Source organism: Vidua chalybeata, chromosome 8 (genome assembly GCF_026979565.1).
Source record: "Vidua chalybeata isolate OUT-0048 chromosome 8, bVidCha1 merged haplotype, whole genome shotgun sequence".
NCBI lineage: Eukaryota > Metazoa > Chordata > Aves > Passeriformes > Viduidae > Vidua > Vidua chalybeata.
The window spans coordinates 11,788,072-11,811,863 of record NC_071537.1 but is presented as its reverse complement, the minus strand read 5'-3'; the positions used below and the strand labels follow the sequence as shown (position 1 = coordinate 11,811,863).

At 38.6% G+C, this 23,792-nt stretch overlaps 1 protein-coding gene across 6 annotated transcripts in view; it reads left to right on the top strand.

Annotated features, from left to right (window-relative positions):
* The first annotated feature begins 3,043 nt into the window (after nucleotides 1-3,043).
* CFAP58 (cilia and flagella associated protein 58) overlaps nucleotides 3,044-23,792 on the top strand; it is a 56,879-nt gene continuing 36,130 nt past the window's right edge. For all 6 annotated transcript variants that reach the window (XR_008432155.1, XR_008432154.1, XR_008432152.1 and 3 more), the window contains exons 1-9: nucleotides 3,044-3,145; nucleotides 4,523-4,804; nucleotides 9,197-9,333; nucleotides 11,035-11,191; nucleotides 13,222-13,416; nucleotides 15,556-15,693; nucleotides 17,783-17,942; nucleotides 18,175-18,257; nucleotides 19,406-19,597. Coding sequence is in view for 2 of the 6 variants with exons in the window: in XM_053949710.1 (XP_053805685.1) it covers nucleotides 3,137-3,145; nucleotides 4,523-4,804; nucleotides 9,197-9,333; nucleotides 11,035-11,191; nucleotides 13,222-13,416; nucleotides 15,556-15,693; nucleotides 17,783-17,942; nucleotides 18,175-18,257; nucleotides 19,406-19,597 (1,353 nt within the window). In the remaining 4 variants the exon portion in view is untranslated. The remainder of the gene's footprint in view (nucleotides 3,146-4,522; nucleotides 4,805-9,196; nucleotides 9,334-11,034; nucleotides 11,192-13,221; nucleotides 13,417-15,555; nucleotides 15,694-17,782; nucleotides 17,943-18,174; nucleotides 18,258-19,405; nucleotides 19,598-23,792) is intronic.

Genomic DNA, 23,792 nt, shown 5'->3' with positions numbered 1-23,792 from the left:
CTTTCTAGGTCTGGCTTGTCCTTGCTGTTAATGGAGATTTATTTGGTTTTATTTAAGGTATTTTTTTTCTTCTGTGGCCATTGGAGTTTTTTGCTCTTATTAGCAGAAAGGTTTTTGCAGAGCTGGGGACATATGCTCATCTTAAAAGGGAGACTTAAAAAGTGATCCCACTCGAAGAGCTCCACCTTGTCCAGAGGTTCTCTCTATGACATGAGTGCATCATTTATAGCCATGACAGTCGCAGCACCATTGCAGGAGGGCATGTGGTTATTTACACTTCACTGATGAATCTCAAGCACATGGAATTTTAAGTGGCTGGTCCTGTGCTAAAGTAAATTTGCTACGTTCAGAAACCCAGGTGTCCTCTTGAGTGTCAGTGCAGCTCCTTGTTTATGAAGCTGTTGAGGCATTCTCTTATTGTTAATATAATTTGTTGCAGAATTAATTCAATGTGAATATTTGAGTCTTCACAGTCACACAGATTTGTGTCCTGGTTGCACTTATGTGCTATGAGTTGTGATGTTTTAAGGCTTTTTAAAAAAATGGGCTTTTGCATGAGTTATCATGGACTCCCTAACACTTACCCCCCTATGTCTGCACTGCAGTTAGAGATGTGGCTGCCATGAGGGTGAACTTGCAGAATTTGGGTGAATTTCGCTCAAATGGAAGTTGTCATGAAGACCAGTCTATAGAGTCACACTGACACAGTCTCAGAGGACACAGATCATGAGGGGTTTGAAAAACATAAGAGTAGAATCACAGAATAGTTTGAGTTGGGAGGGGCCTTTAAAGGTCTTTTAGTCCAAGCCCATGCAGTGAACAGGGACATTTTCAACCAGACCAGGAAGCTCATGGGAATGTCTTAATAAATGGGTATAATTTGTAGACACATTTATGCTGTTTCCTTCAAGCACAAACATGAACCTGAAGCCCAAAGGTGACTATCTCCCTTTCACTCCTGTTTTCTTTTTAAAGATATAAGAAACAGTATTAAAAAATATCAAAGTTATATACCTGAGATGTAAGGTATATCGCAGAGCCTTTTTTTGTTCATCACATAATATTATTTTTTTAAATTCTGAGCATGTCCCCTTACTCCAGCAGTATTTTGCTCACAAAATTTAAATCGTATCATTTGGTATTTCATTACATGTGCAGTTGTTTTGTGTTAAAAGTCTAGAAGTTTGCTCCTCTTGAGAACTGAAATCCTAGAGTCAAGGAATTTATCATAATCATCTTCCTTGTAATCTTATTATGTAAGAAACATCAGTACAAAAGAAAATGAGGAAAAAGGGGAGTACAAAACTTAGAAAAGGAACTTTATTGATTTTTTTATTAGAAGTGTGCATTGAAATGACTGAATGTTTCAGTGTATAGAGTATTTTGTAAATTAAGTCACACATAAAAAGAATACATTATAAAATGTGTGTTATTCTCCAGTTCTAATGGTAAAGTCAGACCATTTGAAAGCATCCATTTGAAACTGCCTATTTTGCCACGTAATCAGTAAAATGAAGTGCTACAATTCAGGCTTCATTAAACCAGCAAGAGAGAAAGCTTTCCGTCATCATTATTTGTTTCAAGTGGTACTTTAAGGTCCTAACCAACATCCATGCTGCTAGGGAGTATATACACGTTACAGAACATTCCCTGCCCTAAAAAGCTTTCAGGTGGAACAATTTGTGTGCTTAGAGAGATAAACCTCAGGAGTTAGCTGGGAGTGGAGAGAATAGCAGCGGCTGATCCTTGAGCCGCTGTCCTGCCTCTCCCTTTCTTGCACCACGGATTGTGCCAAAGCATCCACATGTACAGACACGCTACTGTGAATAGTTGGGTACGATGATATTCTGCCAGCCTGGCAGAAGTCAGACTCCAAATGCCATTTGGCATGTTGTGACAGACAAGGGGAAATGGCCTTTAGCTGAAGGAGAGTAGGTTTAGATCAGATTTTAGGAAGAAACTGTTTACTGTGAGGATGATGAGGCACTGAAACAGGTTGCCCAGAGAAGTTGTGGATGTCCCATGCCTGGAAGTGTTCCAGCCCAGGCTGGATGGAGCTCTGAGCAGCCTGGGATAGTGGAAGGTGTCCTTGCCCATGGCAATGGGGTTGAAATGACATGATCTTTAAGATCCCTTCCTACCCAATGTATTCTGTGGTTCCATGATTTGTGACCCCAAACTGCACAAATCCCTGTTTATTGCTTTCCACAGGACGCTGCATTGGGTGTACTCAGTACAAGAAAGACAAGGAGCTACTGGAAAGGGTCCAGTGGAGGGCACAAAGATGATGATGGGTCTGGAGCATCTCTTGTATGATGAGAGACTGCAGGAGCTGGGCCTGTTCAGTCTGAGAGAACACGGAAGACTCAGAGGGGATGTCATTGATGCATATAAATGTCTCAAGGGCAGGTGCCAAGAGGATGGTGCCAGGCTCTTTTCAGTGATGCCCAGTGACAGGATGAGGAGCAATGGTCATAAACTAAACCACAAGACATTCCATTTCAACATAAGGAATAAATTCTTTCCATAGAGGGTGGCAATGCACTGGAACAGGCTGCCCAGGGAGGTCCTGAGGTCTCCCTCAGTGGAAACATTCAAAACCCACCCGGAGACATTCCTGTGTCACCTGCTCCGGGTGACCCTGCCCTGGCAGGGCGGTTGGACTGGATGATCACCAGAGGCCCGTCCAACCCCAACAATTCCGTGACTGAGCTGGCCCACCCTGCCGGCCGCGCTCAGCTGCTCTGCTCCGGGAGCCTTTTGGGCCAGAGGGGAAACATTCCTCGGTGTCCTTGGTTAAAATCCCCGACGGCCGACCTTCAGCAGCAAGACGGACACACAGTTTTTGGAGGACAAGTCACCCTTCGGCAGCGAGCTGACCGGGCCATCCCTGTACGCGGCCGCCGCTGGGCCCCAGGCTGACGGTGGCCCGGGCCCAGCGCGGCCCCGCCCGCAGCCGCCGCCGTTGCTACGATACCGCAGCGGCGTTGGCTGCGGGCAGCGGCCTCGGCACCGCCGCGGGCCCGGGCCGCCACCGCCCCGGCACCGGCACCGGCAGCGCCCCTGCCCGAGGCACCGGCACCGGCACTGACACCGACCGTCTGCACCGAGCCCGCCACCTCCACCCGACGGCAGCATGGCTGAGGTAAGCTGTAACGTGCCCCTCCCGTCCCTTCCTGTCCCTGGACAGGACGAAGGCTGCACCTCAGGAAAAGCCCAGTAACATCACCCGTGTATCATCTGTAGCCATGTATCATGTTATGTGTCACCTGTGTGAGCAGAGCTCAGATGGGTCCTGTGCTGAAAGTAGGAACAATCAGGCTACTTGTACCCAGGCAGTCGTAACTCTGCAATTTTAGGAGCAGCTGCTACATATAAGGTCGTGGGTGTGATTCCCACCCTGCCTCCCCCCTCATTACTGCTCGTCTTTTAATTCTATTTACAATCACAAACACGAACAAGATCAAGACTGAAGTACCTGACGGGACCCTACAAGAGAGCTGGAGAGGGACTTTTCACAAGAGCATATAGTGGGGACAGGACAGAGGGGAGCAGGTTCAAACTGAGAGTAGGTTTAGATTAGAGATTTGGAGAAAATTCTTTATTGTGAGGGTGCTGAGAAACTGGCACAGGTTGCCAGAGAAGTTGCAGATGGCCCACCCCTGGAAGGATGGTTGGATGGAGCTCTGGGCAACATGATAGTGGAAGGTCCGTGGCAGGGAATTGGAATGAGATGATCTTTAAGGCCCCTTCCAACCCAAACCATTTTGTGAGTCTGTGGTTTGGAGAGGAGGATGAAATGAGAAGAAAGCCGTGAGTCCCAGAGCAGGTTTGAAGGAGGGACACACTAAGTTTCAGCTCACAGCTCAGATTGTTCTTTGATGCTGGCCAAAGCGTGGGCTGTAGTGTTAAAGTTGCCCTTGAGGTTTTCCTGCTGACAGGAGAGCTGCTTCTCTATCCTAGTGAGACCACCTCAGAGGTGCATTTGCAAGGATTTGGCATCAGAACTGAGCTAGATGAAAAATGTCTTCTGTGTAAGGTTTAACAGTAGCTTTCCCACAGAGGAAGGACTGGATTGTGTTGGCATTACTGGAGCTTTTAGACGTGCTTGTCTGCATGTCTCTGGTACTACCTGAATAGAAATCATAAACTAATCAGACTTTAGAGGGTAGAGAACTGGGCAGAATTAGGGCTAAAATACTGGGTTTCCTCAGTGGTTGATGCATTATTCAAACACTATCACAATTATGGTATTTTATAGACTTGCCTTTAAAGCAGTCATGGGACTCAATTATAAGAACTCTGGCTGGTAAAGCACAAGTTATATCAGTAAAATTGGGGAGGGTGTGTTTGAAAAATAGCCTAGAACATGCATATTATATGTTAGCAGAAGAACTGTTAGTACAGAAAATTTTGCCATGATTTCTTAGTAGCTGTGATAGACTCAGTATATTACTTTTTTGTATTCTGGGGTCATAAGTGAGATGTTGAATTCTTCCTGTTTGTTGATTATTTCACTCAGGAAGAGTCTGACAAGCCATATCTAGAAGAAAGTGCCTTTGAAGCACTGGAAAAAGACTCCCAAGAATTCATCAGTATACTGAACAGAGATGAAGCTCTGGAAAAATTCCGTGTCGAATATGAGAAGCTCCTTGCTATTATGAAGAAGTCTCGTGAAAATGAAAAGCATCTCATGGAGAAATGCAGGAAGCTGAGTGCTGAGCTTGTGGAGAAGTCATCTAAAGTAGCTGTGCTCAGCAAACTAAATCATGATGATGGGGAAACTATATCATCATTGAAGTCGGTAAAGTTTTGAATAGAATGAAGTATGGTCTGAAATTGTTGATGGAAAACATGGTAATAAGAAAAGCACCTGTAAGAACACTTGATTTTGTGTAGAGAACTAGCTGGAGGACTAAGCATAGAGCTGGCATCTCCAGTTGTTTAACCTCTGCTTTGCTTTGTTTGCTCAGCCTGGTATATTTACAGGTTTCAGTCAATTTCTGTGTTTATTTGCACTAAACCAACTCCATCAGCTTTCAAGTGCTTATTAATAGTTTTTGTTTAAGCTTTCCCTCTGTAAAATGGCACATTTTCAACTTCATGTACTGTTTTTGATTCATTATGACTTTTGAAGGACTGCTTGGATGTTAACTATTGCCAGAACATAAAAAAAATCTACTTTTTCTTGAAGTATGGATTTTAGGCCAGGGAAGTGACAACTTATGTAAATAAAAGTTTCACAGTGCTTTTGAAAAGGAATCCTAGATAGCATTTCAGTGTGATTTCACCAATTTACTCTGATGTGTTGTTTGTTATTATTGATTTAAACTCTGTCAAATCAAAGTGCTTGGCTCACTAAAAAAAAATTGATGTTTTTAGGCTTACAGTGAATTTCACTGTCAGAAACCTAATGCTGCCAAGTGATCATAAGACTGTATGTGGAACTTCTTCATTCTGGTGGTTTAAAAACTTAGCTTTGTGATACCTAGATAGGCTCTAATTTAGCACTTATTTGGGAAACCTCCATGCCTTACAGTAAAGTGTTTTGTTCCAGTAAAATAAAGTCAGTGTAGCAATCCAGAGTGATTTTTGAGCACTAAAATAGAAGTTCTTTGAAATGAAGTTTCTTGTCCTTAGAATTATGAAGAAAATACATTCAAAGTAAATATAAATAGCAGCACTGTCATCCTATGGCTGTGGCCTGCAAACCCGTGGTACTGCCCAAAGCCTCTTCAAGGAGGAGGAAAAGCATGGAAAATCATGTTGATTTTCACTGCTGCTAATCAAAACCTGGTAGATGAACATCAGGAACCACGATGATCCTTACAATTTCCTTTTTGCTATTACATGGCAGTACTCTGTGTGTGAAGAGTAGGAGAGGCGATCCTTCAAGACGTTCCCAAACTGAGGAGACGTCTTGGTAATGTCATAAAACTGAGGAGTGGAAATGTTGGGAAAATAAGAGCTTTTCCAATTTCAGCAGCTAATTTTAAGCTCAAGCAGGATATAACTGAACCATACCGCCTACTATTGAACCCAGTAAGTGATTTTCTAGTGAAAAAGCTGCTTTACAATATGATCCTGCTAGAAATGATGTGCAATGCACATCATGGGACATTTCATTTCTAGTGGTGTGCTGTGAGCCAACTATGCAGCTGATACTTTTTCAGTTTGGTTGTGAGAATTAGTCCTTCTCTTAAAAGTTCAGGAATTATTTGGATATTGTTTAAAATGTTCATGTCTTGTTTGAGATTTTGCTTGGTAAACTCTTTATATTCCATGTTATTCTTCTTTCTGAAGGAAAGTTCTATTAGAGTTGCAATATTTCACTACAATTTTGTTAACATTCAAAGTGTTTCCCATGTATCCAAGCTAAGTGTTGAAGGAAGTTCAAGTGCTAAAGTAGCCAAGATTATATTCTTCAGTGCTAAATTAAACAAACAGTCTGTTCCACAATTTAATTCTTTATAAACCCTAAAAGAATCCTGATGGGGCTGTTCTTGTAAAAATGGAACAGTTGCTGTAAAAATGGAATAGTTGCTCCAAATTAAGACCCTACATCTTGGTGACTTGATAGGTCATTAGGGTAAGAAATAAAAGTTGCAGAAGAAAAATTTTTCTCCATGTGAAGCCAGTTTGTAATCAGTAGGGTTTGTTTGAGGCAGGGGTTAAGCACACAGATCAGTGGCTGGTAGGATGTAGGTCAGTGATAATCAGTAGCTGTTAACTGTCAGGTGGCAGTTAAAGGATCTGTTTTGTGGTTTTAATAAGCTGGACATAACAATCTGCTTTTTACAGTCATATCAAAGGAGCAAAGGGCCAAGCTAATAATGAAGGGAATTCAATTCTATTTTTCATGGCTAGGGACACTGATCCATGAGTCTGCACTGGAAGAACACTAGAAGAGGAATTTACAGGAGGTTGTGCTGCCCTCCTTGAAATTACCAAATTTTCAATTTCCAGGTGTATCAATCCAATATAATAAGAAAACATTTCATTAATTCTCAGTTTCTAAGCAATGAAACTGATGTGATCTTTTGGGGTATTTGATGAAAGTAAAGTAAACTGGTCACACTTCATAAGTTCTGCTTCACAAGTTTCAGAGATCAGTACTTCTCCAAAGATTTTTGAATTATTCTAACAGCAAACATCCAGTGTACTTCCTTTAATTATGCAGCAGACTGCCATGCATTACCTACCTATCTTGTACTGCAATTACCCCGTGTTGCTGACACACTGCAATCTTTCACACTGAATAACAATGTGAATATTTCTTCTATGAAGACTTCAATCGTCAAAATTTTGTTCCTTTTTGCTTCTGAAAATAACAGGTCTATTGATCTGCTCTTACAGCAGAAGACACAACCAAGGAGCAACTGCAATGAAGCTCAGTTTTGATGATGCTGAAGTCTGTAGAAAATTCTTGTTTAGATTTTGCTTATTAGTGTGGCCATCACCCATGTCTTCTTACTTTATTGATAAAAATTGGTTTATCAATAGAAATTCAATACAATAGCTTTTACATGCCAAAGATAAAGTTCAAAAAGCTCAGCTTAGCGTGGCCTGAGATCAGTGCTTATCTGAATGGCCTCATTGACTTCAAGAGATCACTTTTGCAATGCTCATCAGAACAAAAGACTCTCTGAAGCCACTAAAGCCTTTCAGAGGCTTATTGATTTTATTCACCTATTCCCCAAAACTCCAGTCGTAATGATTTAATTCACCAATTTTAATCACAGTCTAATCAGCCAGCAGGAAGCTCTGACGTAAGTAATCAGCTTTAATCTTATTTTCAATTTGCATTTTTCTAGAGAAAGGATGGTTGCCTCTTACAGGTTGACAAATCTGAAACACATTTATTTAGAGTTATATTTCATGTTTTTCTGCTAGTCAACATGATACACTGTGTCTTCATGCCATTATTTCAGCCCAACATGCATTTATTTAAATTTCAGAATTTAGCATTTTTGTGTAAGATATTAATGAATGAAGAACTTGTAATTTATTAGATAATACTTAATGTTTTATGTATGATCATTGCTGCATTGAATGGAAATTAGAACTCAAATGCATGACAAAAAATTGATTTTATATATAAAACTGTTTTAAAATGCTTGATACATAAGTGAAAAAGTACATTTTTCAGGCTAAATTTTGAACTACGTAATTTATTAAGTAATGAAAATACTGTTTGTAGGTAGTGAGTTTAATTGACTGTAATTTCAGAATTTCTGAGCAAGGAAAGCCCATTGTTTACCTCTTTATTAGTATGTGTGGAAAAAAAGGAAGAGCAAAAATTCCTGATCTTTATGTTCCAGATGGTTTCTCAAATTAGGATATGCTGAGCTAGTTGAATAAATAAAATGGAAATGTATTCCCTCTGCAGTTTGAAGAGGCTACAGATGTTGTACTTTGTGTTATCTTTCAGCAAAATCTGGTAGCCTGTTACTTCTGCTGGTTCTATAACTTGAGTTTTTAATTTAGGCAGTAAACAGCTAAATATTACGTATATTTGATTTTTAAGGCTTCCATAAGTAAAATAACAGAAATGGTAGGAGCTTCATTTGAACCTGGCAAGGAATAAGCCCTTTTTTTTTTTTTTTTGATTCATAAGGCTCTGATTCAAGGGAGAGAGATGCAGAGGAAGTTATAAAATGAAGTGAATCCTCCTTCCCTACTCTGTTTGTGGGTATCAAACCCTAGGCTTGTGAGAGGCACACAAATATGTCATTTAAGTAACTCCATGTGCTAAAATTTGGCATAAGAATTGTGCCTTGTCTAAAAAACTAGTTAAAATCAAATTACACTGTCCTCACAGATGAAAATGAACAAAGAAGAAAAGTTGAGTAACATCTTTTTCTCAGCCGAATCAAATTGTATGCTCATTGTCCTAACAGCTAATAGGAAATTTACAGACATGAGTTATTTAAGTAGATGATACCTCTGTGAGCACTGAATTGTTAGTAAATTTTTACTGATATTGGTGGTAGTCACATGATCAAAGCCTCACAGAGTCTATTCCCTCAGCCAAAACAAAAGATACCAAGTGAAGGGGAATGTTCTGAACCTAATCATGAAAAGGCACAAAAATCTATTTTCTCAGCTAAGCAAAGTACAAGGCAATTAATTTCTAATTTGTGGTTATTTTAAAACACAATTTAATTTATGTAATTATTTTCCATTTCATTTCTAGGAGCTCGAAAAGGCCTGGAAAATGGTGGATAAAGCCTATGAAAGGGAACAGAAAACTAAGGAAACAATTAATTCACTGAAAAACGAAATTTCACGCCTAAATAATTTAATGAAGGAAAGAGCTGGACATGAGTACAAGTAAGTTTTCCTCAGGGAGAGGGAAAGCGTGATCTGATTTTCTATCAATCTATACCTTGTTTAGCCTTATAGACACAGTGGAAAACATAGATATTTTCTCTGTTACTTTTCTCATGAATACACATTTATTTGTCTGTGTGTTTATGCAGTGGGCATGTACAGAATAAGGCTCTGACTGAGTTCATTCAGTATTGGATTAAGCTGAAAGATCAAATAAAATGAATACTATGCACTTTCTCAGTATGTGTCATATTGTTTTATCTGACAAACTCTTCAGCATACTTTGAGAATAGGATCCTGTCAACATTTTTACATTTCACAGCAGCAAGGTCAAGTAGATAAATCAGGAAGGCAGGACACTTGATTTCTCTTCTGTTCCTAGCTTTGTTGTAGGGCTTTAACACTGTCTGTGTTCTTGTTTGTATTTTATACACTTTCAAGATTATGTTTTGGTTTTTTTTAACCAAACACACATAGAGGGACCTAGTCTGAGATGGAGCCTCTAAGCCACTGCATTGTGCACATAATAATATCAGGTAGTTTTTATTGTAGTATCAGGTCTTCAGAGACTGCTTATGCTGTAAGATGAAGTTAAACTCAAAGATAAGATTAAGTGTTTTAACCCTATGGCCTGTGCACTTTCTACTGAAATTGCTGATGGTTGGCCTGTCTGATTATGGCTTGAAATTTTCACACTGTTTAAGGTATTTATTTATAATATTCATGCAGGATATGTATGGGACATACTTGTCTCTGCACTCTCTGTGTATCCAGGCTGCAAAAACAGGAGGCCTTCAGTGTGCTCAGACACTTCTCCCTCCAAGGAGTGTGCCAGCACATAAACCACCTGGGTCCATGACAAATCCACTCCTTCGCCTTTTGTCCCTGACGCCTTCTGGACCTGTTTAACAGCTTTCCTTGGAACTAAACCCTTGGTCATTCAACCTCCCCTAGCATAACTCTTAAGGTCTCTCTCTAGCTGCTTGCATTTTCCTGCCAGAGCCAGGAGCTGTTGCTTTGCCAACACCTCACTCCTGTTTCCTACTCTGCCCAGGCTGCTGAGACCTGCCAGCTTACAATTTCTTCTTGAAATTCCCTCTGTATTGCCCTCCAATTCTGTGCTTAAATACCCTGTCCCGTGACAAGGCCATGAGACCAAGTAACTCCTTTGCAGATTTCAGCCTTGAAAACTCAATAATCTTTTAGAACAATTAGACTGCTTTTAAAGACAGAGCTTGAAGCCACAGCTTGGACTTCCTTTCACATTGTAAATGTATCAAAACAGAGTCAGTTTTTATTTTTACATTATGTGACTGTAAGACATAACCTAGTTAAGTGTCCAGTCAGGTGAGGTGCAGAGAGACAGATTACAACAGTGTAACATTTTTGGTCCCTGACTAGTTTTGCAGTGGGTATAGAAGAGGGAATTTTTTTTCCTGGTTACCTTTCTGGGAAATGGAAGGTTTATTCAGACCCGTGAGGATGTGATACAACATAAAAGAGTTTTGACTTGGCTGATGGTCACTCTTTTCACAGTAGATAAAGCATATAATTCAGTTGACCATCAGTCTTCATACAGAGGAGTTTAAAATGAAAAAAAAAAAAATTAACTCCTCTTTCTCAAAAAAGTCTTTCTCTGGCATAGGAGGAAGAAGAGAAATGACCTGTGACACTGCTTGACTATTATTTCCTTGCTTCCAGTGTTGAGGATTTGCTAAGACTTCAAGAAGAAGTAACAGAAGAGCGAGACCAACTGTTGTCAGAAGTTGTGAAGTTACGTCAAAGTCTCAGTGAGATCACAGAGCAGCAGCAGGAAACAGAAAAGGCAAAAAATGAAGCAGAGCAAACAGTTTTGCAGGTCTGTACTGATCACCAGATGGTGATTTTAGGCTTTGTCCTGAGCCTTTTTCCACGCTTGCAATTCATCTCCAGTGACTAGTGTTCTTTTGCATCTTAAACATTAAGGGAGTGCTCTGAGTGGACTCTGCTGTTAATGACTTTTATATTTTTCTATAGTTCTAGGCTATGTACTTTGCAAAGTGTATTGTTACGCTGTACAGCATTTGCTGGTTCCACAGCTTCCCAATATCCCAGTGAAGCTAGGGTTGTTTTTTGTGAATTGTAATCATCTTTAATGCTGAAGAAATGGGATGTTTTCTATATTGTAAATCCTTATGCCTCAAAAGAGACACTTAGAACATTGACCTGGCATGGAGATTTTTGGTCCCTTGCTGTTGGCAGTGCTTGCCATATTATGAGATAACATAATTTTAAATAATGTATCAAAATCTGACTTAAAAATAATGAAGTTATTTTGTCTCCTCTTCTTTATGGGAAGCTTTTTCCAGATTCTTACTTTTTTCATGTACCTCCTACTTTCTTCTTTAGGTACCTCCTACTTTCTTCTTTACTCTGATTCTGGATTACTGTTTTTCCACCTAAATTTTTCACCACACAATTGTCTGTAGAGAGCAGTCATACACCATCTCTGCTTTACATGAAGTTAGGCCTTCTATTTTTCTGACCATCTGAGTAGACAGTTGTTCTTTGTGATCAATATGTATGGCTTTCTTGAAATGTATAGAGCAACTAGAGATAGAGAAGGCTGAGGATCAGTGGAATAGCCACTGAATGGAAAGCAGAAAAAGATGGAAGATGGGACACAGAACTCTGATATATCAAATATATATAAGCATAATAATAAGAAATGAAAGAATTAAAGCAGAATATAAATAGGGACTGGAGCAAGACACCAGGAGAAAGGAAGAGTAGAAAATCACACTTAAACAAAGAAGACGTAGAAGGAGCATTTGGCTTTCAGTTTTGTATAAATCACATATAGGAAAGTAATGATCAGTCTAGGTTTCATACACAGAAATTGTTTATAGTTATAAAGCAGATGACTGGTAACGTACAAGAAGAGAATATAAAATCTTTGTTTTTCTGACAGCATTGTGGGCATGAGAGAAAAGAGTCCAAACTTGTTGAATCTTGTCAGCCTTAATCTTCTGATACTCACTTCATCAACCCTTAAATTTACAGAATTGTTACAGCATTTGTAATCACCTCCCATTCTTCCAGTATGAAATTATTCTCCACTTCAGAGTGCTTAAATGACAATGTCTCTTTGAAGATCCTGTTGAAGACCCTGTTAGTTCTGGCAACTTTTTATCTGTGGGCTCAGAGGGGGAGGAATCCTTAAGCAAAGAACATCTTTCAATTGCTGGTCCCTGGCTGAATGGAATATTTCCATATGGATCAGCCCCCTGTGTCTCCTCTCTGCTGATTCTGCTCCATCAAATTTTTGTGGAGGGAGAGAGCAGGAGTCACAAGACAGTCTATTAAATATAAGAAAATTTTTCTCTTTCAGAGTTCCCACATAGGAACTTTGAGAGTAGAAAGATTGAGACCAGTTGTGAAAATGAACATCTCTCTCCTTTACTATCCTGTAGTAAGTGTTTCTGCTAGTCAGAGAGAATAATAAAAAGGAGAAAAATCCTTGCAATATAAAATCAAGCCCCAATTAATTTTAATACTGCATTCAGAAAGTACCACTTTGCAAGTAACTTATAACAGTAAAGACATTTATGCCACTGCGTCTCCAGAATAATGCTTTTATGTTTGGACTGTATCAGGCCCTTCTGTCTGGGTGAGCTGACTGGTGTTTAACAAATTTTTGTCATCAATAAATAGGGCCCTCATGCAGAATATTTTGTTCAACCATTAGAAAACATAATTACTTCTGAGAAGATCTGGCATACAGTGGTGGTTGCAGTAATATAGAAGCTCTTGTTTTTAAAATCAAGCATAATCAGAGAGGTGAGAGGACTTGTTTTTCTGAGTAAAAGGCAGCAGAATTTAAAATTGTTTTCTTCTCCATTATTATAGCTTCAGCAAGACATCCAGCTGTGTCAAAGCGAGGAATTACGAGAGGCGCGAAAGAAGGAAAGAATGGAGACTGAGCTGAAAAATCTTCTAGCTGAAATGGATAACAAGCAAGCTGAGGTCCAGAAGTTACAGCAACAAATAGAGAATGATAAAGAGGAACAACTGAAAATAGAAAATAATCTTAGAGAGCAGAAGGTAGGGTACATGGCACACTGTATTCTTCAGGTCTAAGATTAGAGTAAAATCTGTAACTAAGAAGAAAATGGATTTTCCTGAAAGGAGAGGGAGGGAGATTAAGGTAATAAATTTTAAAAAGCATTTATTTTTATATAAATATTAATTTACTAATAAATAAGTATGTAAAGCTTGCTGAAAGATTTCAGATGGATCGGTAGTGGATCTCAATGATATTGTTCATCTTGAAAAATCACAGCAAATGAGACATAGTTTATGAAGAACATGGATGATCTATAGGAGCAGGAGACTGCCAGGTTGGACTTCTGACTATAGTGCCACCTTTGCTATTGACTGTGTCTAGTGGCATTGGTAAAATAATTTTACCTCCATCCCCTTCCTTCTTCTTTTTCACAGTAATTTTTATCTGCCTCTCAAGGCTGTGAAAGGGCAAGGAACTGTCTTCATAAACCTTTTTGATTGATTTTCTTCATTCTTTTTAAAAAAACTTTATCTGGACATGTCCTAACATAGTGTTCTGCAAGTGTGTGAATTTTCAGGTTTTCAGTCCATTTCCCCTGACTTTGAGAAACTCTCAGAGAAGCAATTTCAGTAAATGGCAGGGGAGATCTCATCACTGTAAACCAGTCCTACCTCAAGGGAAACTTCCTTGTGAGTGGTGTGTATCTTGTAAATTTATAACTTTTATGGCTTTTTCTTCCCTTCTGGTCCCTGAATTTGAGAAGGTGGAGGTCTCTGCCAATTTTTAGTCAGCACAAAATCTTAATAAAATACTCAAAAAAGAGATCAAGAGAAGACTTGATTAATTCTCTGAATATCACTGATTTAATGCAGCTTTTGAGGGCAGCTCCATCATCTGCCATGACAATCACATTGTATACACAATTCCTCATTCTGTTCCATTCTTCCTCCTTTTTACAGTCTCTTTCAGCCTTTCAAAGTGTAGATTTTAGGGACATTCAATTATCCAAACTATCCTGGAAACCAAGAGTTCACATAAAGTGCTGTGTGTGGGCTAATTAACCAGACTTCTGCATTTTCTTCCTTGCCTGTGCTGGCTTGAAGGTGTCTGTGAATGCCCTAAATGGTCTTTTGCTTGAAGTCTGTCCAAAACACAGGCTATCCAACTCTGCAAGGGTCAGGGTAGAAATCTTCAAAAGAAGGTAAGACAGCTATTGCAATTTCATCAGGTTATTGTCTCAATTCAATTGTAGTTGTTGTGATGCCTGCTATTCTTTTATTCTTATTCTTATTTTATAAGAAATTCTAATGAAATACCCTTTCTCGCATGACATTGAAAATGATTTGATATGGTTGCTATAAGCTTTATCCCACCCCCGTCCAAGACTCAATAAAGGGCTGCCTGAAACAGTGTTATCCTGACATTTGCAATATAAAAGGGAGTATTCCTTGTTTTTACACTAAATTTTACTTCTCTTCCTTTAATTTTTTTAAAGGCGCAATGTATATTGACTTCATCAGGAGTGAAAAATATGATGGTTATTCTGTCCTCATTTTTATATGTAGTATCTGCAAGGAAGTTTCCATCAAGCAGAAGATAAATCTGGTAGCTCCAGTATTGAAATATATGTTCTGTATAGAAACCACAAAACCACCACAAACCCATATGTTTAACTGAAGACAAATTAAAGAGCAGAATGTTTTGTCCTAGTCTCAGCAAACCATATACCCAGAGAAATGTTATCAGCACATTAATGTAGGATGCTTGCTCAGAAAACAGAGTTCCTCTGCCCTCTGCTGATTGAAGTGATTTGTATCTCATACTCATTTTCAGTAATTATATGTAGCAAGTTCTATTATGTGATGGTTGCAAATGCATAACAAGAAGTAAAATATCTATTTACCACCTGCAATAAACACCTGCTAAGCTTCCGGAAAAAAAAAAATTACACTGGATCTGTTGTTCATTAGAAATTATGATTTCTCCATGTCATTATGACAATGTATCATATTTAGTAATTTTAGTAGTTTCATCAACAGTGAAGGCTTTTTTTTAAGCAGACAATATTCTGCAGCAGCTTTTGTCTCCTGGGTAGCAGGAAGGTTCAGTCTTCAAGTGTATGAAGGTATTGTAATGAGATTTAGAAGAATTAATAGGATTGTTCTTTAATCTAACAGACCTTGAATGAAAAAGCTGGTAAGGAACTTGAGCAAGTGAAGATGAAATATCAAAAGCTCACACAAGAGAGTGAGCAGCAGAGTGCAATGCTTGATGATGTGATGAAGGACATCGGTCAGAAGACGGCACAACTGAAAGTAAGTTCCAGAAGCTGCATCCTACCAGCTGTATCATTCCAATGAAATCTTACCACCTGGGACAGGGATGACTTCAGTTCTTGTCCTGATAGTTCCCCATGGGTAGTTTTGGAGGAAACATGAGTAGTTTTTAGGACTAGATCTGGCTGATGCTGGATGCCATTCTTTCTATGGCAGATAGTCTCCAACCCTCTCATCTGACAATGTAGCACCTGTTCTCCTGGTGGAGTTGTTTCATAAAACACATGAACCAAAATGTTCACCACACCCTGTTCATAAAGGATGGGTGGCCACAAACATGGGGTCTTTTTTCAATCCTGAGATCTTCAAATAAGAGGAATGATTTTCTTACAATGACTAATGTAATTTGAATTTTGCCAAAATCCATTGAAAAATGGTTATAAATTATAACAATTGTGTCCTGGATAGTTTCCACTGAAGGCAATTGCTTTCAACACTAAAATTTCTTCCCCCTCAGTATCAGTTGAGAAAGTTAAATATAAGTAACCAAGATAGTTTACTTTCAGATCTAAAGGTTTTTGTTGCCTGACTTCCCATTACTTAACAGTCATTTTATACAACTCAGAAGCAGATGAGTTTCTATTAAGGAAGAATTAAAGGATTCCTGCATATTCTTTTTAGGGTATTTTGAGAGCACTTGACAAAGGTTAATGTTTAGATGTTGGATGCTATTATGCTATTTACCATATCTTGCATTTTGTGTCACCATTGGGGTTAAAACATTAAACATTAGAAAATTCAGGTAGAAAACAATTATCTTCTTGAGTTTTATTGAGTATAACTAATTCACCTGAATAAAAAGCTTGTTTGCTCATTAGTCTGATAGAAACTAACCCCTGACAGATTAAAAGCTCAGTTCACAACTAATACAACATAGATGAATCTGATTTGGATCCTTAATGGAGGATGATAGGCGCTTTCTTTCTGTTGTATTATAATAGTCAAACTGAAGGCTGTTTTTCTTACTTATTTGAAAAACAAATTGCTGTCTTTTCCAGGTTATCCAGTTTTATCATTACCAATGCCATCATTGTTTAAAACTTTACAAATATGACTTATATCTGGGACTTTAGAGTCCCAGATGATTATATGCTCTTATCCTTATTTCAGGAAAAGTTGATGGAACTCTCAGAGTCATGCTCAAGGACTTCTGGGAACAAAATATAGAAGATACTGCCCAGTTAGTAGTTAAGCCACCTGCTAAAGGTTAAGGGCCCCAGTCATGATCTGGGGTGCAGTTTTTGTAAGGATTGTGCCTGCAGTACCATCCTGCAGTATGCTGTGTGCTGGGCAATGTGAATTGCCAAACTACTCTTAAACCTCTTGAAGCTTATTGTCAGTGAGAACTGAAGAGATTCCCATTCTCCCAGAGGATGCTTCATAGCAGGATTCCCCTTCTCACAGAATCAGTATCTGAGGCTGTAAGTGGAACACTGTAGTCTGTGATGGCTGTAAAACCTAGCAGTGGTGCTGAATTATACAAAGTTATGCTTACTTCTTTAAAGGAAAAAGACTGATTGCTGTTGAGATTATTTGCTATGTTTCCCAGCAACCAATTTATGCAGTATTTTGATTGATTATTTTTTCCTCTATTGTATAGCAAATGAGACAGACTCTGGATTTTGCTTTTACTTTAAAGCCATAGGTTATAAAAGGGATGGGGATAACCCATACCTGCTATTTAGGGACATGCAATCAGACCACACTACAGATATCTTTCTCATCACAATCACTGTGCCTAGTACTTCAAATGAAAATAGAGCTGCCTGTTTTTAATCTACTGGACTAATTGGGTAGTGCTGTGTGAGGTTTGCAGTTCAAGGTTCTTTGTTGATCATCTTCAGCCCTGAAGTGTAAGATTTGATTATAATTTTCTTTTCCCAAACTCGCTTTCTTTAAATTATTTTAAATATTTTTCAGTTAGCTAATTATCTTTCTGCAGCTGACCCACAACACTTACATGTTTTCTTCCCGAGTTTCATGGAGTAATGTACGCCAAATAAAAAAGCATTTTCTTCTTTCTTTCTGTGGATGCTTTCTCTCCCCTTTCCTTGTTGCTATTCTGTAGGAGATAGAGGATGAAGCAGCTCAGATGAGCCTTGAAATTTCAAAGCTGAGCAAAATGAGAGATGTTCTCCAGAATAAGCTGCGTACTGCAGAGGAACACAAAGTTGATGCAGAACATGAAAAAAGCATGCTAAAAAATCAAATAATCAGACTGGAGAAAGGTAGGTGCCTAAGAGATAGGTGGATGTGTTTTATGAGTTATTTTAAGTTTTTCTAGGTACCCATATAAGCATTAGCATCACCTAATGTGTAGGATTGTAAAACCTGTTCGAAACTACTTGAACTGGTTATGTAATGTCAAAGCTTTAAAAAAAGTCCACTAAATTGTTTCTGCATTTTTAACAGCTGTACAATTTGAACCCAGAATTCACTGTCTTTTCTCTTTTTCTCTAGAGTTGGAGACAGGCAAAAAGCAAGCAGAGACTGACAAGAGAGCCATAGATGGGCTTGTGAGGGAAAGGGATATGCTAAACCAGGTGAGTTTGCATTGGTCATATTGATAAGCCTCACAGCTTGAGAATGAAATGCCTGTAGCTTAAACATCCACAGCAACACAGAAATGTAGAATACATAATGTTAAGTTAAAGCCTTCAAATTTCCTTAAGCAGATGTACAAACTACTTTTTTTCTGTGCACTGAAATAGTGTTAGTATCCATAAATACACAGAAGATTTCCAAGTTTTAATGTATAAACCATCAGGGAGTTCAAACTGCAAACCCATTATTTGGTATCCAAAGTGTTTGCTATATCTGTGTTTTTACACTCTGTATCTTATGAAGTTTAGTACTAATCTAGGCAAACTAAGTGTTTGCTAATAGAAGAACAACCAGAGTGTTGATACACTGTGTAGCAGCTTGGCAGGCTGTTTGAGTAGTAATCCTTGCACTTAGATCTGTTTCTCATACTGATTGTTTCCCATCAGCCCAAGGTTCTTGTACTGCAGTATAGAATCTCATGTTTATGGGCAGTTCTGAAGTGTTATCTACTAAATTCAGTGCTAAAAGATGATTTCTGATGTGCCTTATTTGGTGTAGATTCACTGTCCTGTGTCTTGAATCTAGCAGAGGCTCTGATTTGACAGGTAACAAATATTTGTTTTGTATAGGGAAGGAAATTTTAAAGTGGGAATAGGAGGCTGATTTTGTAAAGATGATATGTTGATGTTTTCTGTTTAATCTTTATGCAAAATGTTAAAGTAAGCTTGGTTAATTTCAAGCTTGAACTTTCTATTGAAGACATGAGAAAGAAGTGTATTTGGCTTTATTATTAATGTTACTGGCTATTGGCAAGCTTTACAATCAAAATGTGTTAAAGCTGGTAAGGATTTTCCAGTCATTAATTATATCCACTTGTAAGCAATCCTGTCAATTTTATTTTTTGTAATGCAGACACTAGTGTTTTAACTTGAAATCAAAAAAAAAGCTCTATTCGGCACCTGTGCTAGAGATTTTGTTTTTTAAATCAGATTTAAGGTTCAAGTATTTCAACAGAACAATTAGATAACGAATAATAATATTGAAAAGTCCATAATCTGCTTTGACAGTGGCATGCTTTTGTCACTGTCACCAGTGGTGACAGTGTTGCATTTTCAGCTCAAGTCTCATTATTTTTTGTTCCCTTTAGAACTTGATCAAGGCTGCAAATGCTACTCAGAAGCAGATAGATTTGGTGAAGTTCCATGAACAGTCAAAACAGAACTTGGAGTCAGAAATCCAAAATTATAAGATAGAAGCTCAGAAACAAAGGAAGATTATTTACCAATTGGAGAAGGAGAGAGAGAGTTTCATCAAGGAAATGAGTGAGCTCAAAGAGAAGGTAGGAAAAGGTCGTTGTGCAAGGGGTTCTTTCCTGTCTTACTCTCAGAACTGTGAAGATGATACATTAATTTTCCTAACATGCCAGTGGAAGAAAGCTTGGATTGGTGGTCTTCATACAATGTACAAATATTTCTTGCCGTCAATGCATGTTGCCTGCTACTGCTTCAGCTCTCTCTAGGGAAACCTTATCAATGAGAGAGAGACTTGTTAATTCTGTGAGAGACTTGGAGTCCAGCTATGTATTGCTCTTATTCAGCAATCAGTTGGGAAATGAAGCTAGGGCTGGAATTCAAACCAAGGCCTCTTGACTTCTTATACATGAGTCCCCACAGTTGAAACTCTCATATGCAGTTGGAAGTTATACTTTGATTTTCCTTTCTTATCTGCAAATGACCGTATCTTGCATTTGACCACTGTCCTAAAATCGAGGCCAGTGAGACCTAACAGTGCTTGACATCTTTGTAAGGTACCTAACATTTTGAAGGCTTACTTCAGTATGTGAAAACATCTCAGCATGTTCAAGATAGATTGCAAGACAAGTTTTCCAGGAGCAGCTGCAGAGAAATACTGCATAAAATGTGTGTTTCCTGCTGCCCATTATTATGTATAACTTTATTCCTGATGAATTAAAATCAGAAACATGTTTTTAACATGTTCCATTAATTGCTGAGTATCACATTGGAGAGCCCTCCAAGGAGCTTATTGATTTACTGGGATTAGCTTCTAAGAAGTTTCAACTCAAAAGTTATTTGCTATCTTTTCACAGTAAAATTATCCTTCCAACTTCATTTGACCAGGGGTTTTTAAATCATTCTGGAATGGTGTATGCTCCATTGCCTGGAATACCTCTTGTCATTTCCTTGTAAATAATATTCCACAAAAGTGAGATTTGTCTTTGTTGCAAAGTCATATTTTGCTTCTTTCCCTCATAGTGCATTTCTAACAGTGTAGATGAGTTAAGAACATTGTAAACTAGGGCCAGAGAGTAATTCATAACAGTCAGAACTACAAGGCTCTTTCTTTTAATTCTTTTTGGGGTTGCCCATAGTATTTTGAGGGTGAGAATGACAAATGTTTGTTTGCTTACTTTTTTATTTCTTTCCGCTGCCACTTTGGGTGTAAATTTTCTATCATTTCTTATAAGGCAGAGAGTCAGTAAATGGCTTATGACACTTGAGCTGTTTGTATAGTCATGCCTGCATTGTGCCTGCAACTTTCCAGAGGACTGGCAGGCTTCCTTGGCTCACCAAAGGGGCAGTTCCTGACTCTGCTTACAGGTGAAGAGGAGCAAGAACAGTTTTGAGCGCAGGAATATGTGAGACAGTAGTCTTGTCCTTCAAGTCCAAATGCAGGATAGGAGGATATAGGATCAGGGTTATTATGTAAATAGGTAATATTTAGGTTCACTGTTTGACCTATTCAGACTTGAGAAACTGTGTCAAAACTACAGGAGTCATTTCACAGCTGGTGGGGAATGAGCTACTGATGGCAGTAAGGCTATGGCCAGTCAGTGCTCTTCTGTCACCTTTTGCCACCAACCTGGTTTTGCAGGAGGTTGCACCCCACCTTTAGAATTGCATAAGAGCTGGAAAAGAGCCAAACCCATCTAAGCCCAGAGATGTAGCTATTCTGGCTCTGAAAGCTGTCTGGCTATTTATAGCAGCATATACTCTACAGAGCTGCAGAATGCATCTTTCAAAATCATCATTTGTAGGCACACAGTTTGTGGTAGTTGGGAGTGGGGCTGTGGCCGAGCCCCATCCCCAGTGGGCTACAGCTATGAAAAGCAGGCGGGCAATATTGAAGGTAAAGAGCCATGGAGTGCCCAGGTGCACTGACCAACCACCAAAGGGACAGAGGACACACAGGGGCAATGCATGAACATGAGGGTATAAAAGTTTGGGCTGAAGAACAAGAGGAGCAGCCCTCTGAAGTGACATAATGTTCCTCTGTATGGGTGGATGCCTGAAGCCTTCTGAAGTGGTGTGGTGTTACTCTGTTTGGGCAAATGCTTAAAGCTTTCTGAAATTGTATGGCATTACTCTGTGCATCATGCCCATCTTGACTGTGACAGTTGTTTGTTATTAACTGATGAACAGTGTCAACAAAATTATGTACACAACAGTAAAATATTTTTAGGGTGAGAGTTCATGCATGACTTCTTCTTCTAACTATTGCCTTGGCTGACTGCTTATTTTCAAGTCACTACCACTTGTTGGAAAGTCTAACTTCTAGATTAACCAGTACGAGTAAGAAAAAAAACATCTGTTCCTTGCTCTTTGTTATTGTGTATTACTGAGTACAACTCAGCCTGTATTACTGAGTACAACTTTTAGCAGATTTTTTTCTTTTTTGAGTTGAAATTCTTAAATTATGAAATGTTGGTTTCTCTGTGTATGGTTTAGGCTGCTGAAAAGGAGGCAGTGGAGTACACCTTTCAATTCCGTCTGAACTGTTCCCTGGCTGTGTTTTCTGAGGAGTCACAAAACCAGTCTTTAATATGTGTGGTTTTTTTTCAAATAAACCCTTTTAAAATATTGAGTTTGCAGTTAACAACCTGCCCAGGAAAATGAAAACATACATTTCCTTTTTTAAATTCACATAATCTTTTGGAAAACCAATTCTTCAATAAGAAGAATTAAGGCCGTGGCAGCACTTCCTGGAGTGGTTAAAAATGGATAAGAAAATAAGGACAGCACCATTACTGACGTATTGGGTAGGTTTATAGAACTACACAGGTAACCAGTAGTAGATGATAGGGAAGTGTACAAATAAACAAACTGTGAGGATAGAGGAAAAACTATGAATACCAAATTCTTTTTGCTTAGCTTTGGGCCCTCATTGCCAAATCTGAGAGGTGTAGTGTGCCTATTGACTAAACAGGAATTGAGCATGCTCAGGCTCCCATGGGGCTGTGTTGTGAAACACTGCATGTATCTTTTCTGTATTTATAAGAGAGAATTATTTGGGTTTAATCATTCCTGAGAAAGCAAAATCAGCATCTAGCCTGTGAGCACAACCAGGAAAACTTTGTCCACAATCTTACTGCACTTATATTGTATCAGAAACAAGTAAAACACTTACAAATGCAGTGACCTACTTTCAAAACTTGCTCCAGCCTATAATCACCATAGTGCAGATAGAAAACATGCCTCATTGATTTCTTCCCTGTGCTATTACTATTGGCAGATTGTTTAAACAGCAAAGGAGAACGCAGAAATAGGTTATAAACTGGGATTGTGTATTTTTGTATTGCATTGTAAGCAGTTCCTGGGATCACCTGAAGTCAGCTACAATGTGCTGGAATTGTATTCCTGCTTCTGTAATAAAATTTTTGATATTTAGCTCTCCCCTATCTTCAAAGTTGGATGGAGGTACCTGGTGGAATACTTAATTATTTAAGCTCCTGTCCCATAGTTAGGCCTCCCCAAGGCTTTACTGCTGAGGAAGGGACAACGCTGTAAACTGCAAACTTTGCAGTTATTGACTATTTGACATAGACATTTGTTTTCTTCTTCTGCTTTGACATGCAAGCATGTATTTTAGCCCAAAACTCTACTTTCAAAAGTGGAGTCAGGAGAACAGGATGTGAACTGCATTTGGACATTGACTTCTCTCCTGGATTTTGTCTGTGTGATTCCTCAGCTTTTTTTTTTAATGCCTATTTTTTTTTTCCTGGCTTTAAGGATGGCATTGTTTTCTCCTCCTGGGTAGTGAACCTGGTAAAGTGTGGTTTTGATGTGTGTGCTCCTTAATATTGTTTTTATTTCTTTTTTTTTTTTGTAATGCTGAATTCTATATGAATGCTGCTTTCTTGAGCTCCTCAGTTTTCAGCTTTGTATAGCAGGAGAAAAATAAAAAATAAATTTTTGAAAAATATTTTTAAATTTAAAAAAAATTAGAATCTCCTCATAATGATTAGCAACTATTTGTATTTTTGTAACATAGCAATTATTATGTGTTGTTATGATAGTAACTGCTTAAGAAAGGTGTCTGTAAAATTTGTGGTTTTGTTTATTGATACTGCATGTGATCATCTTCTTTCTATAGTCTACAATACTCTATTCTCCTTAGGTAATCTTCACATAATTATTTCTAATCTTTCATAGAAGCAACTAATGGTGATTACTTACTTATTTAGACCAAGTGTAAGTTACATTAACTGACTTTCTTATTATAGTAATTCTATCTGA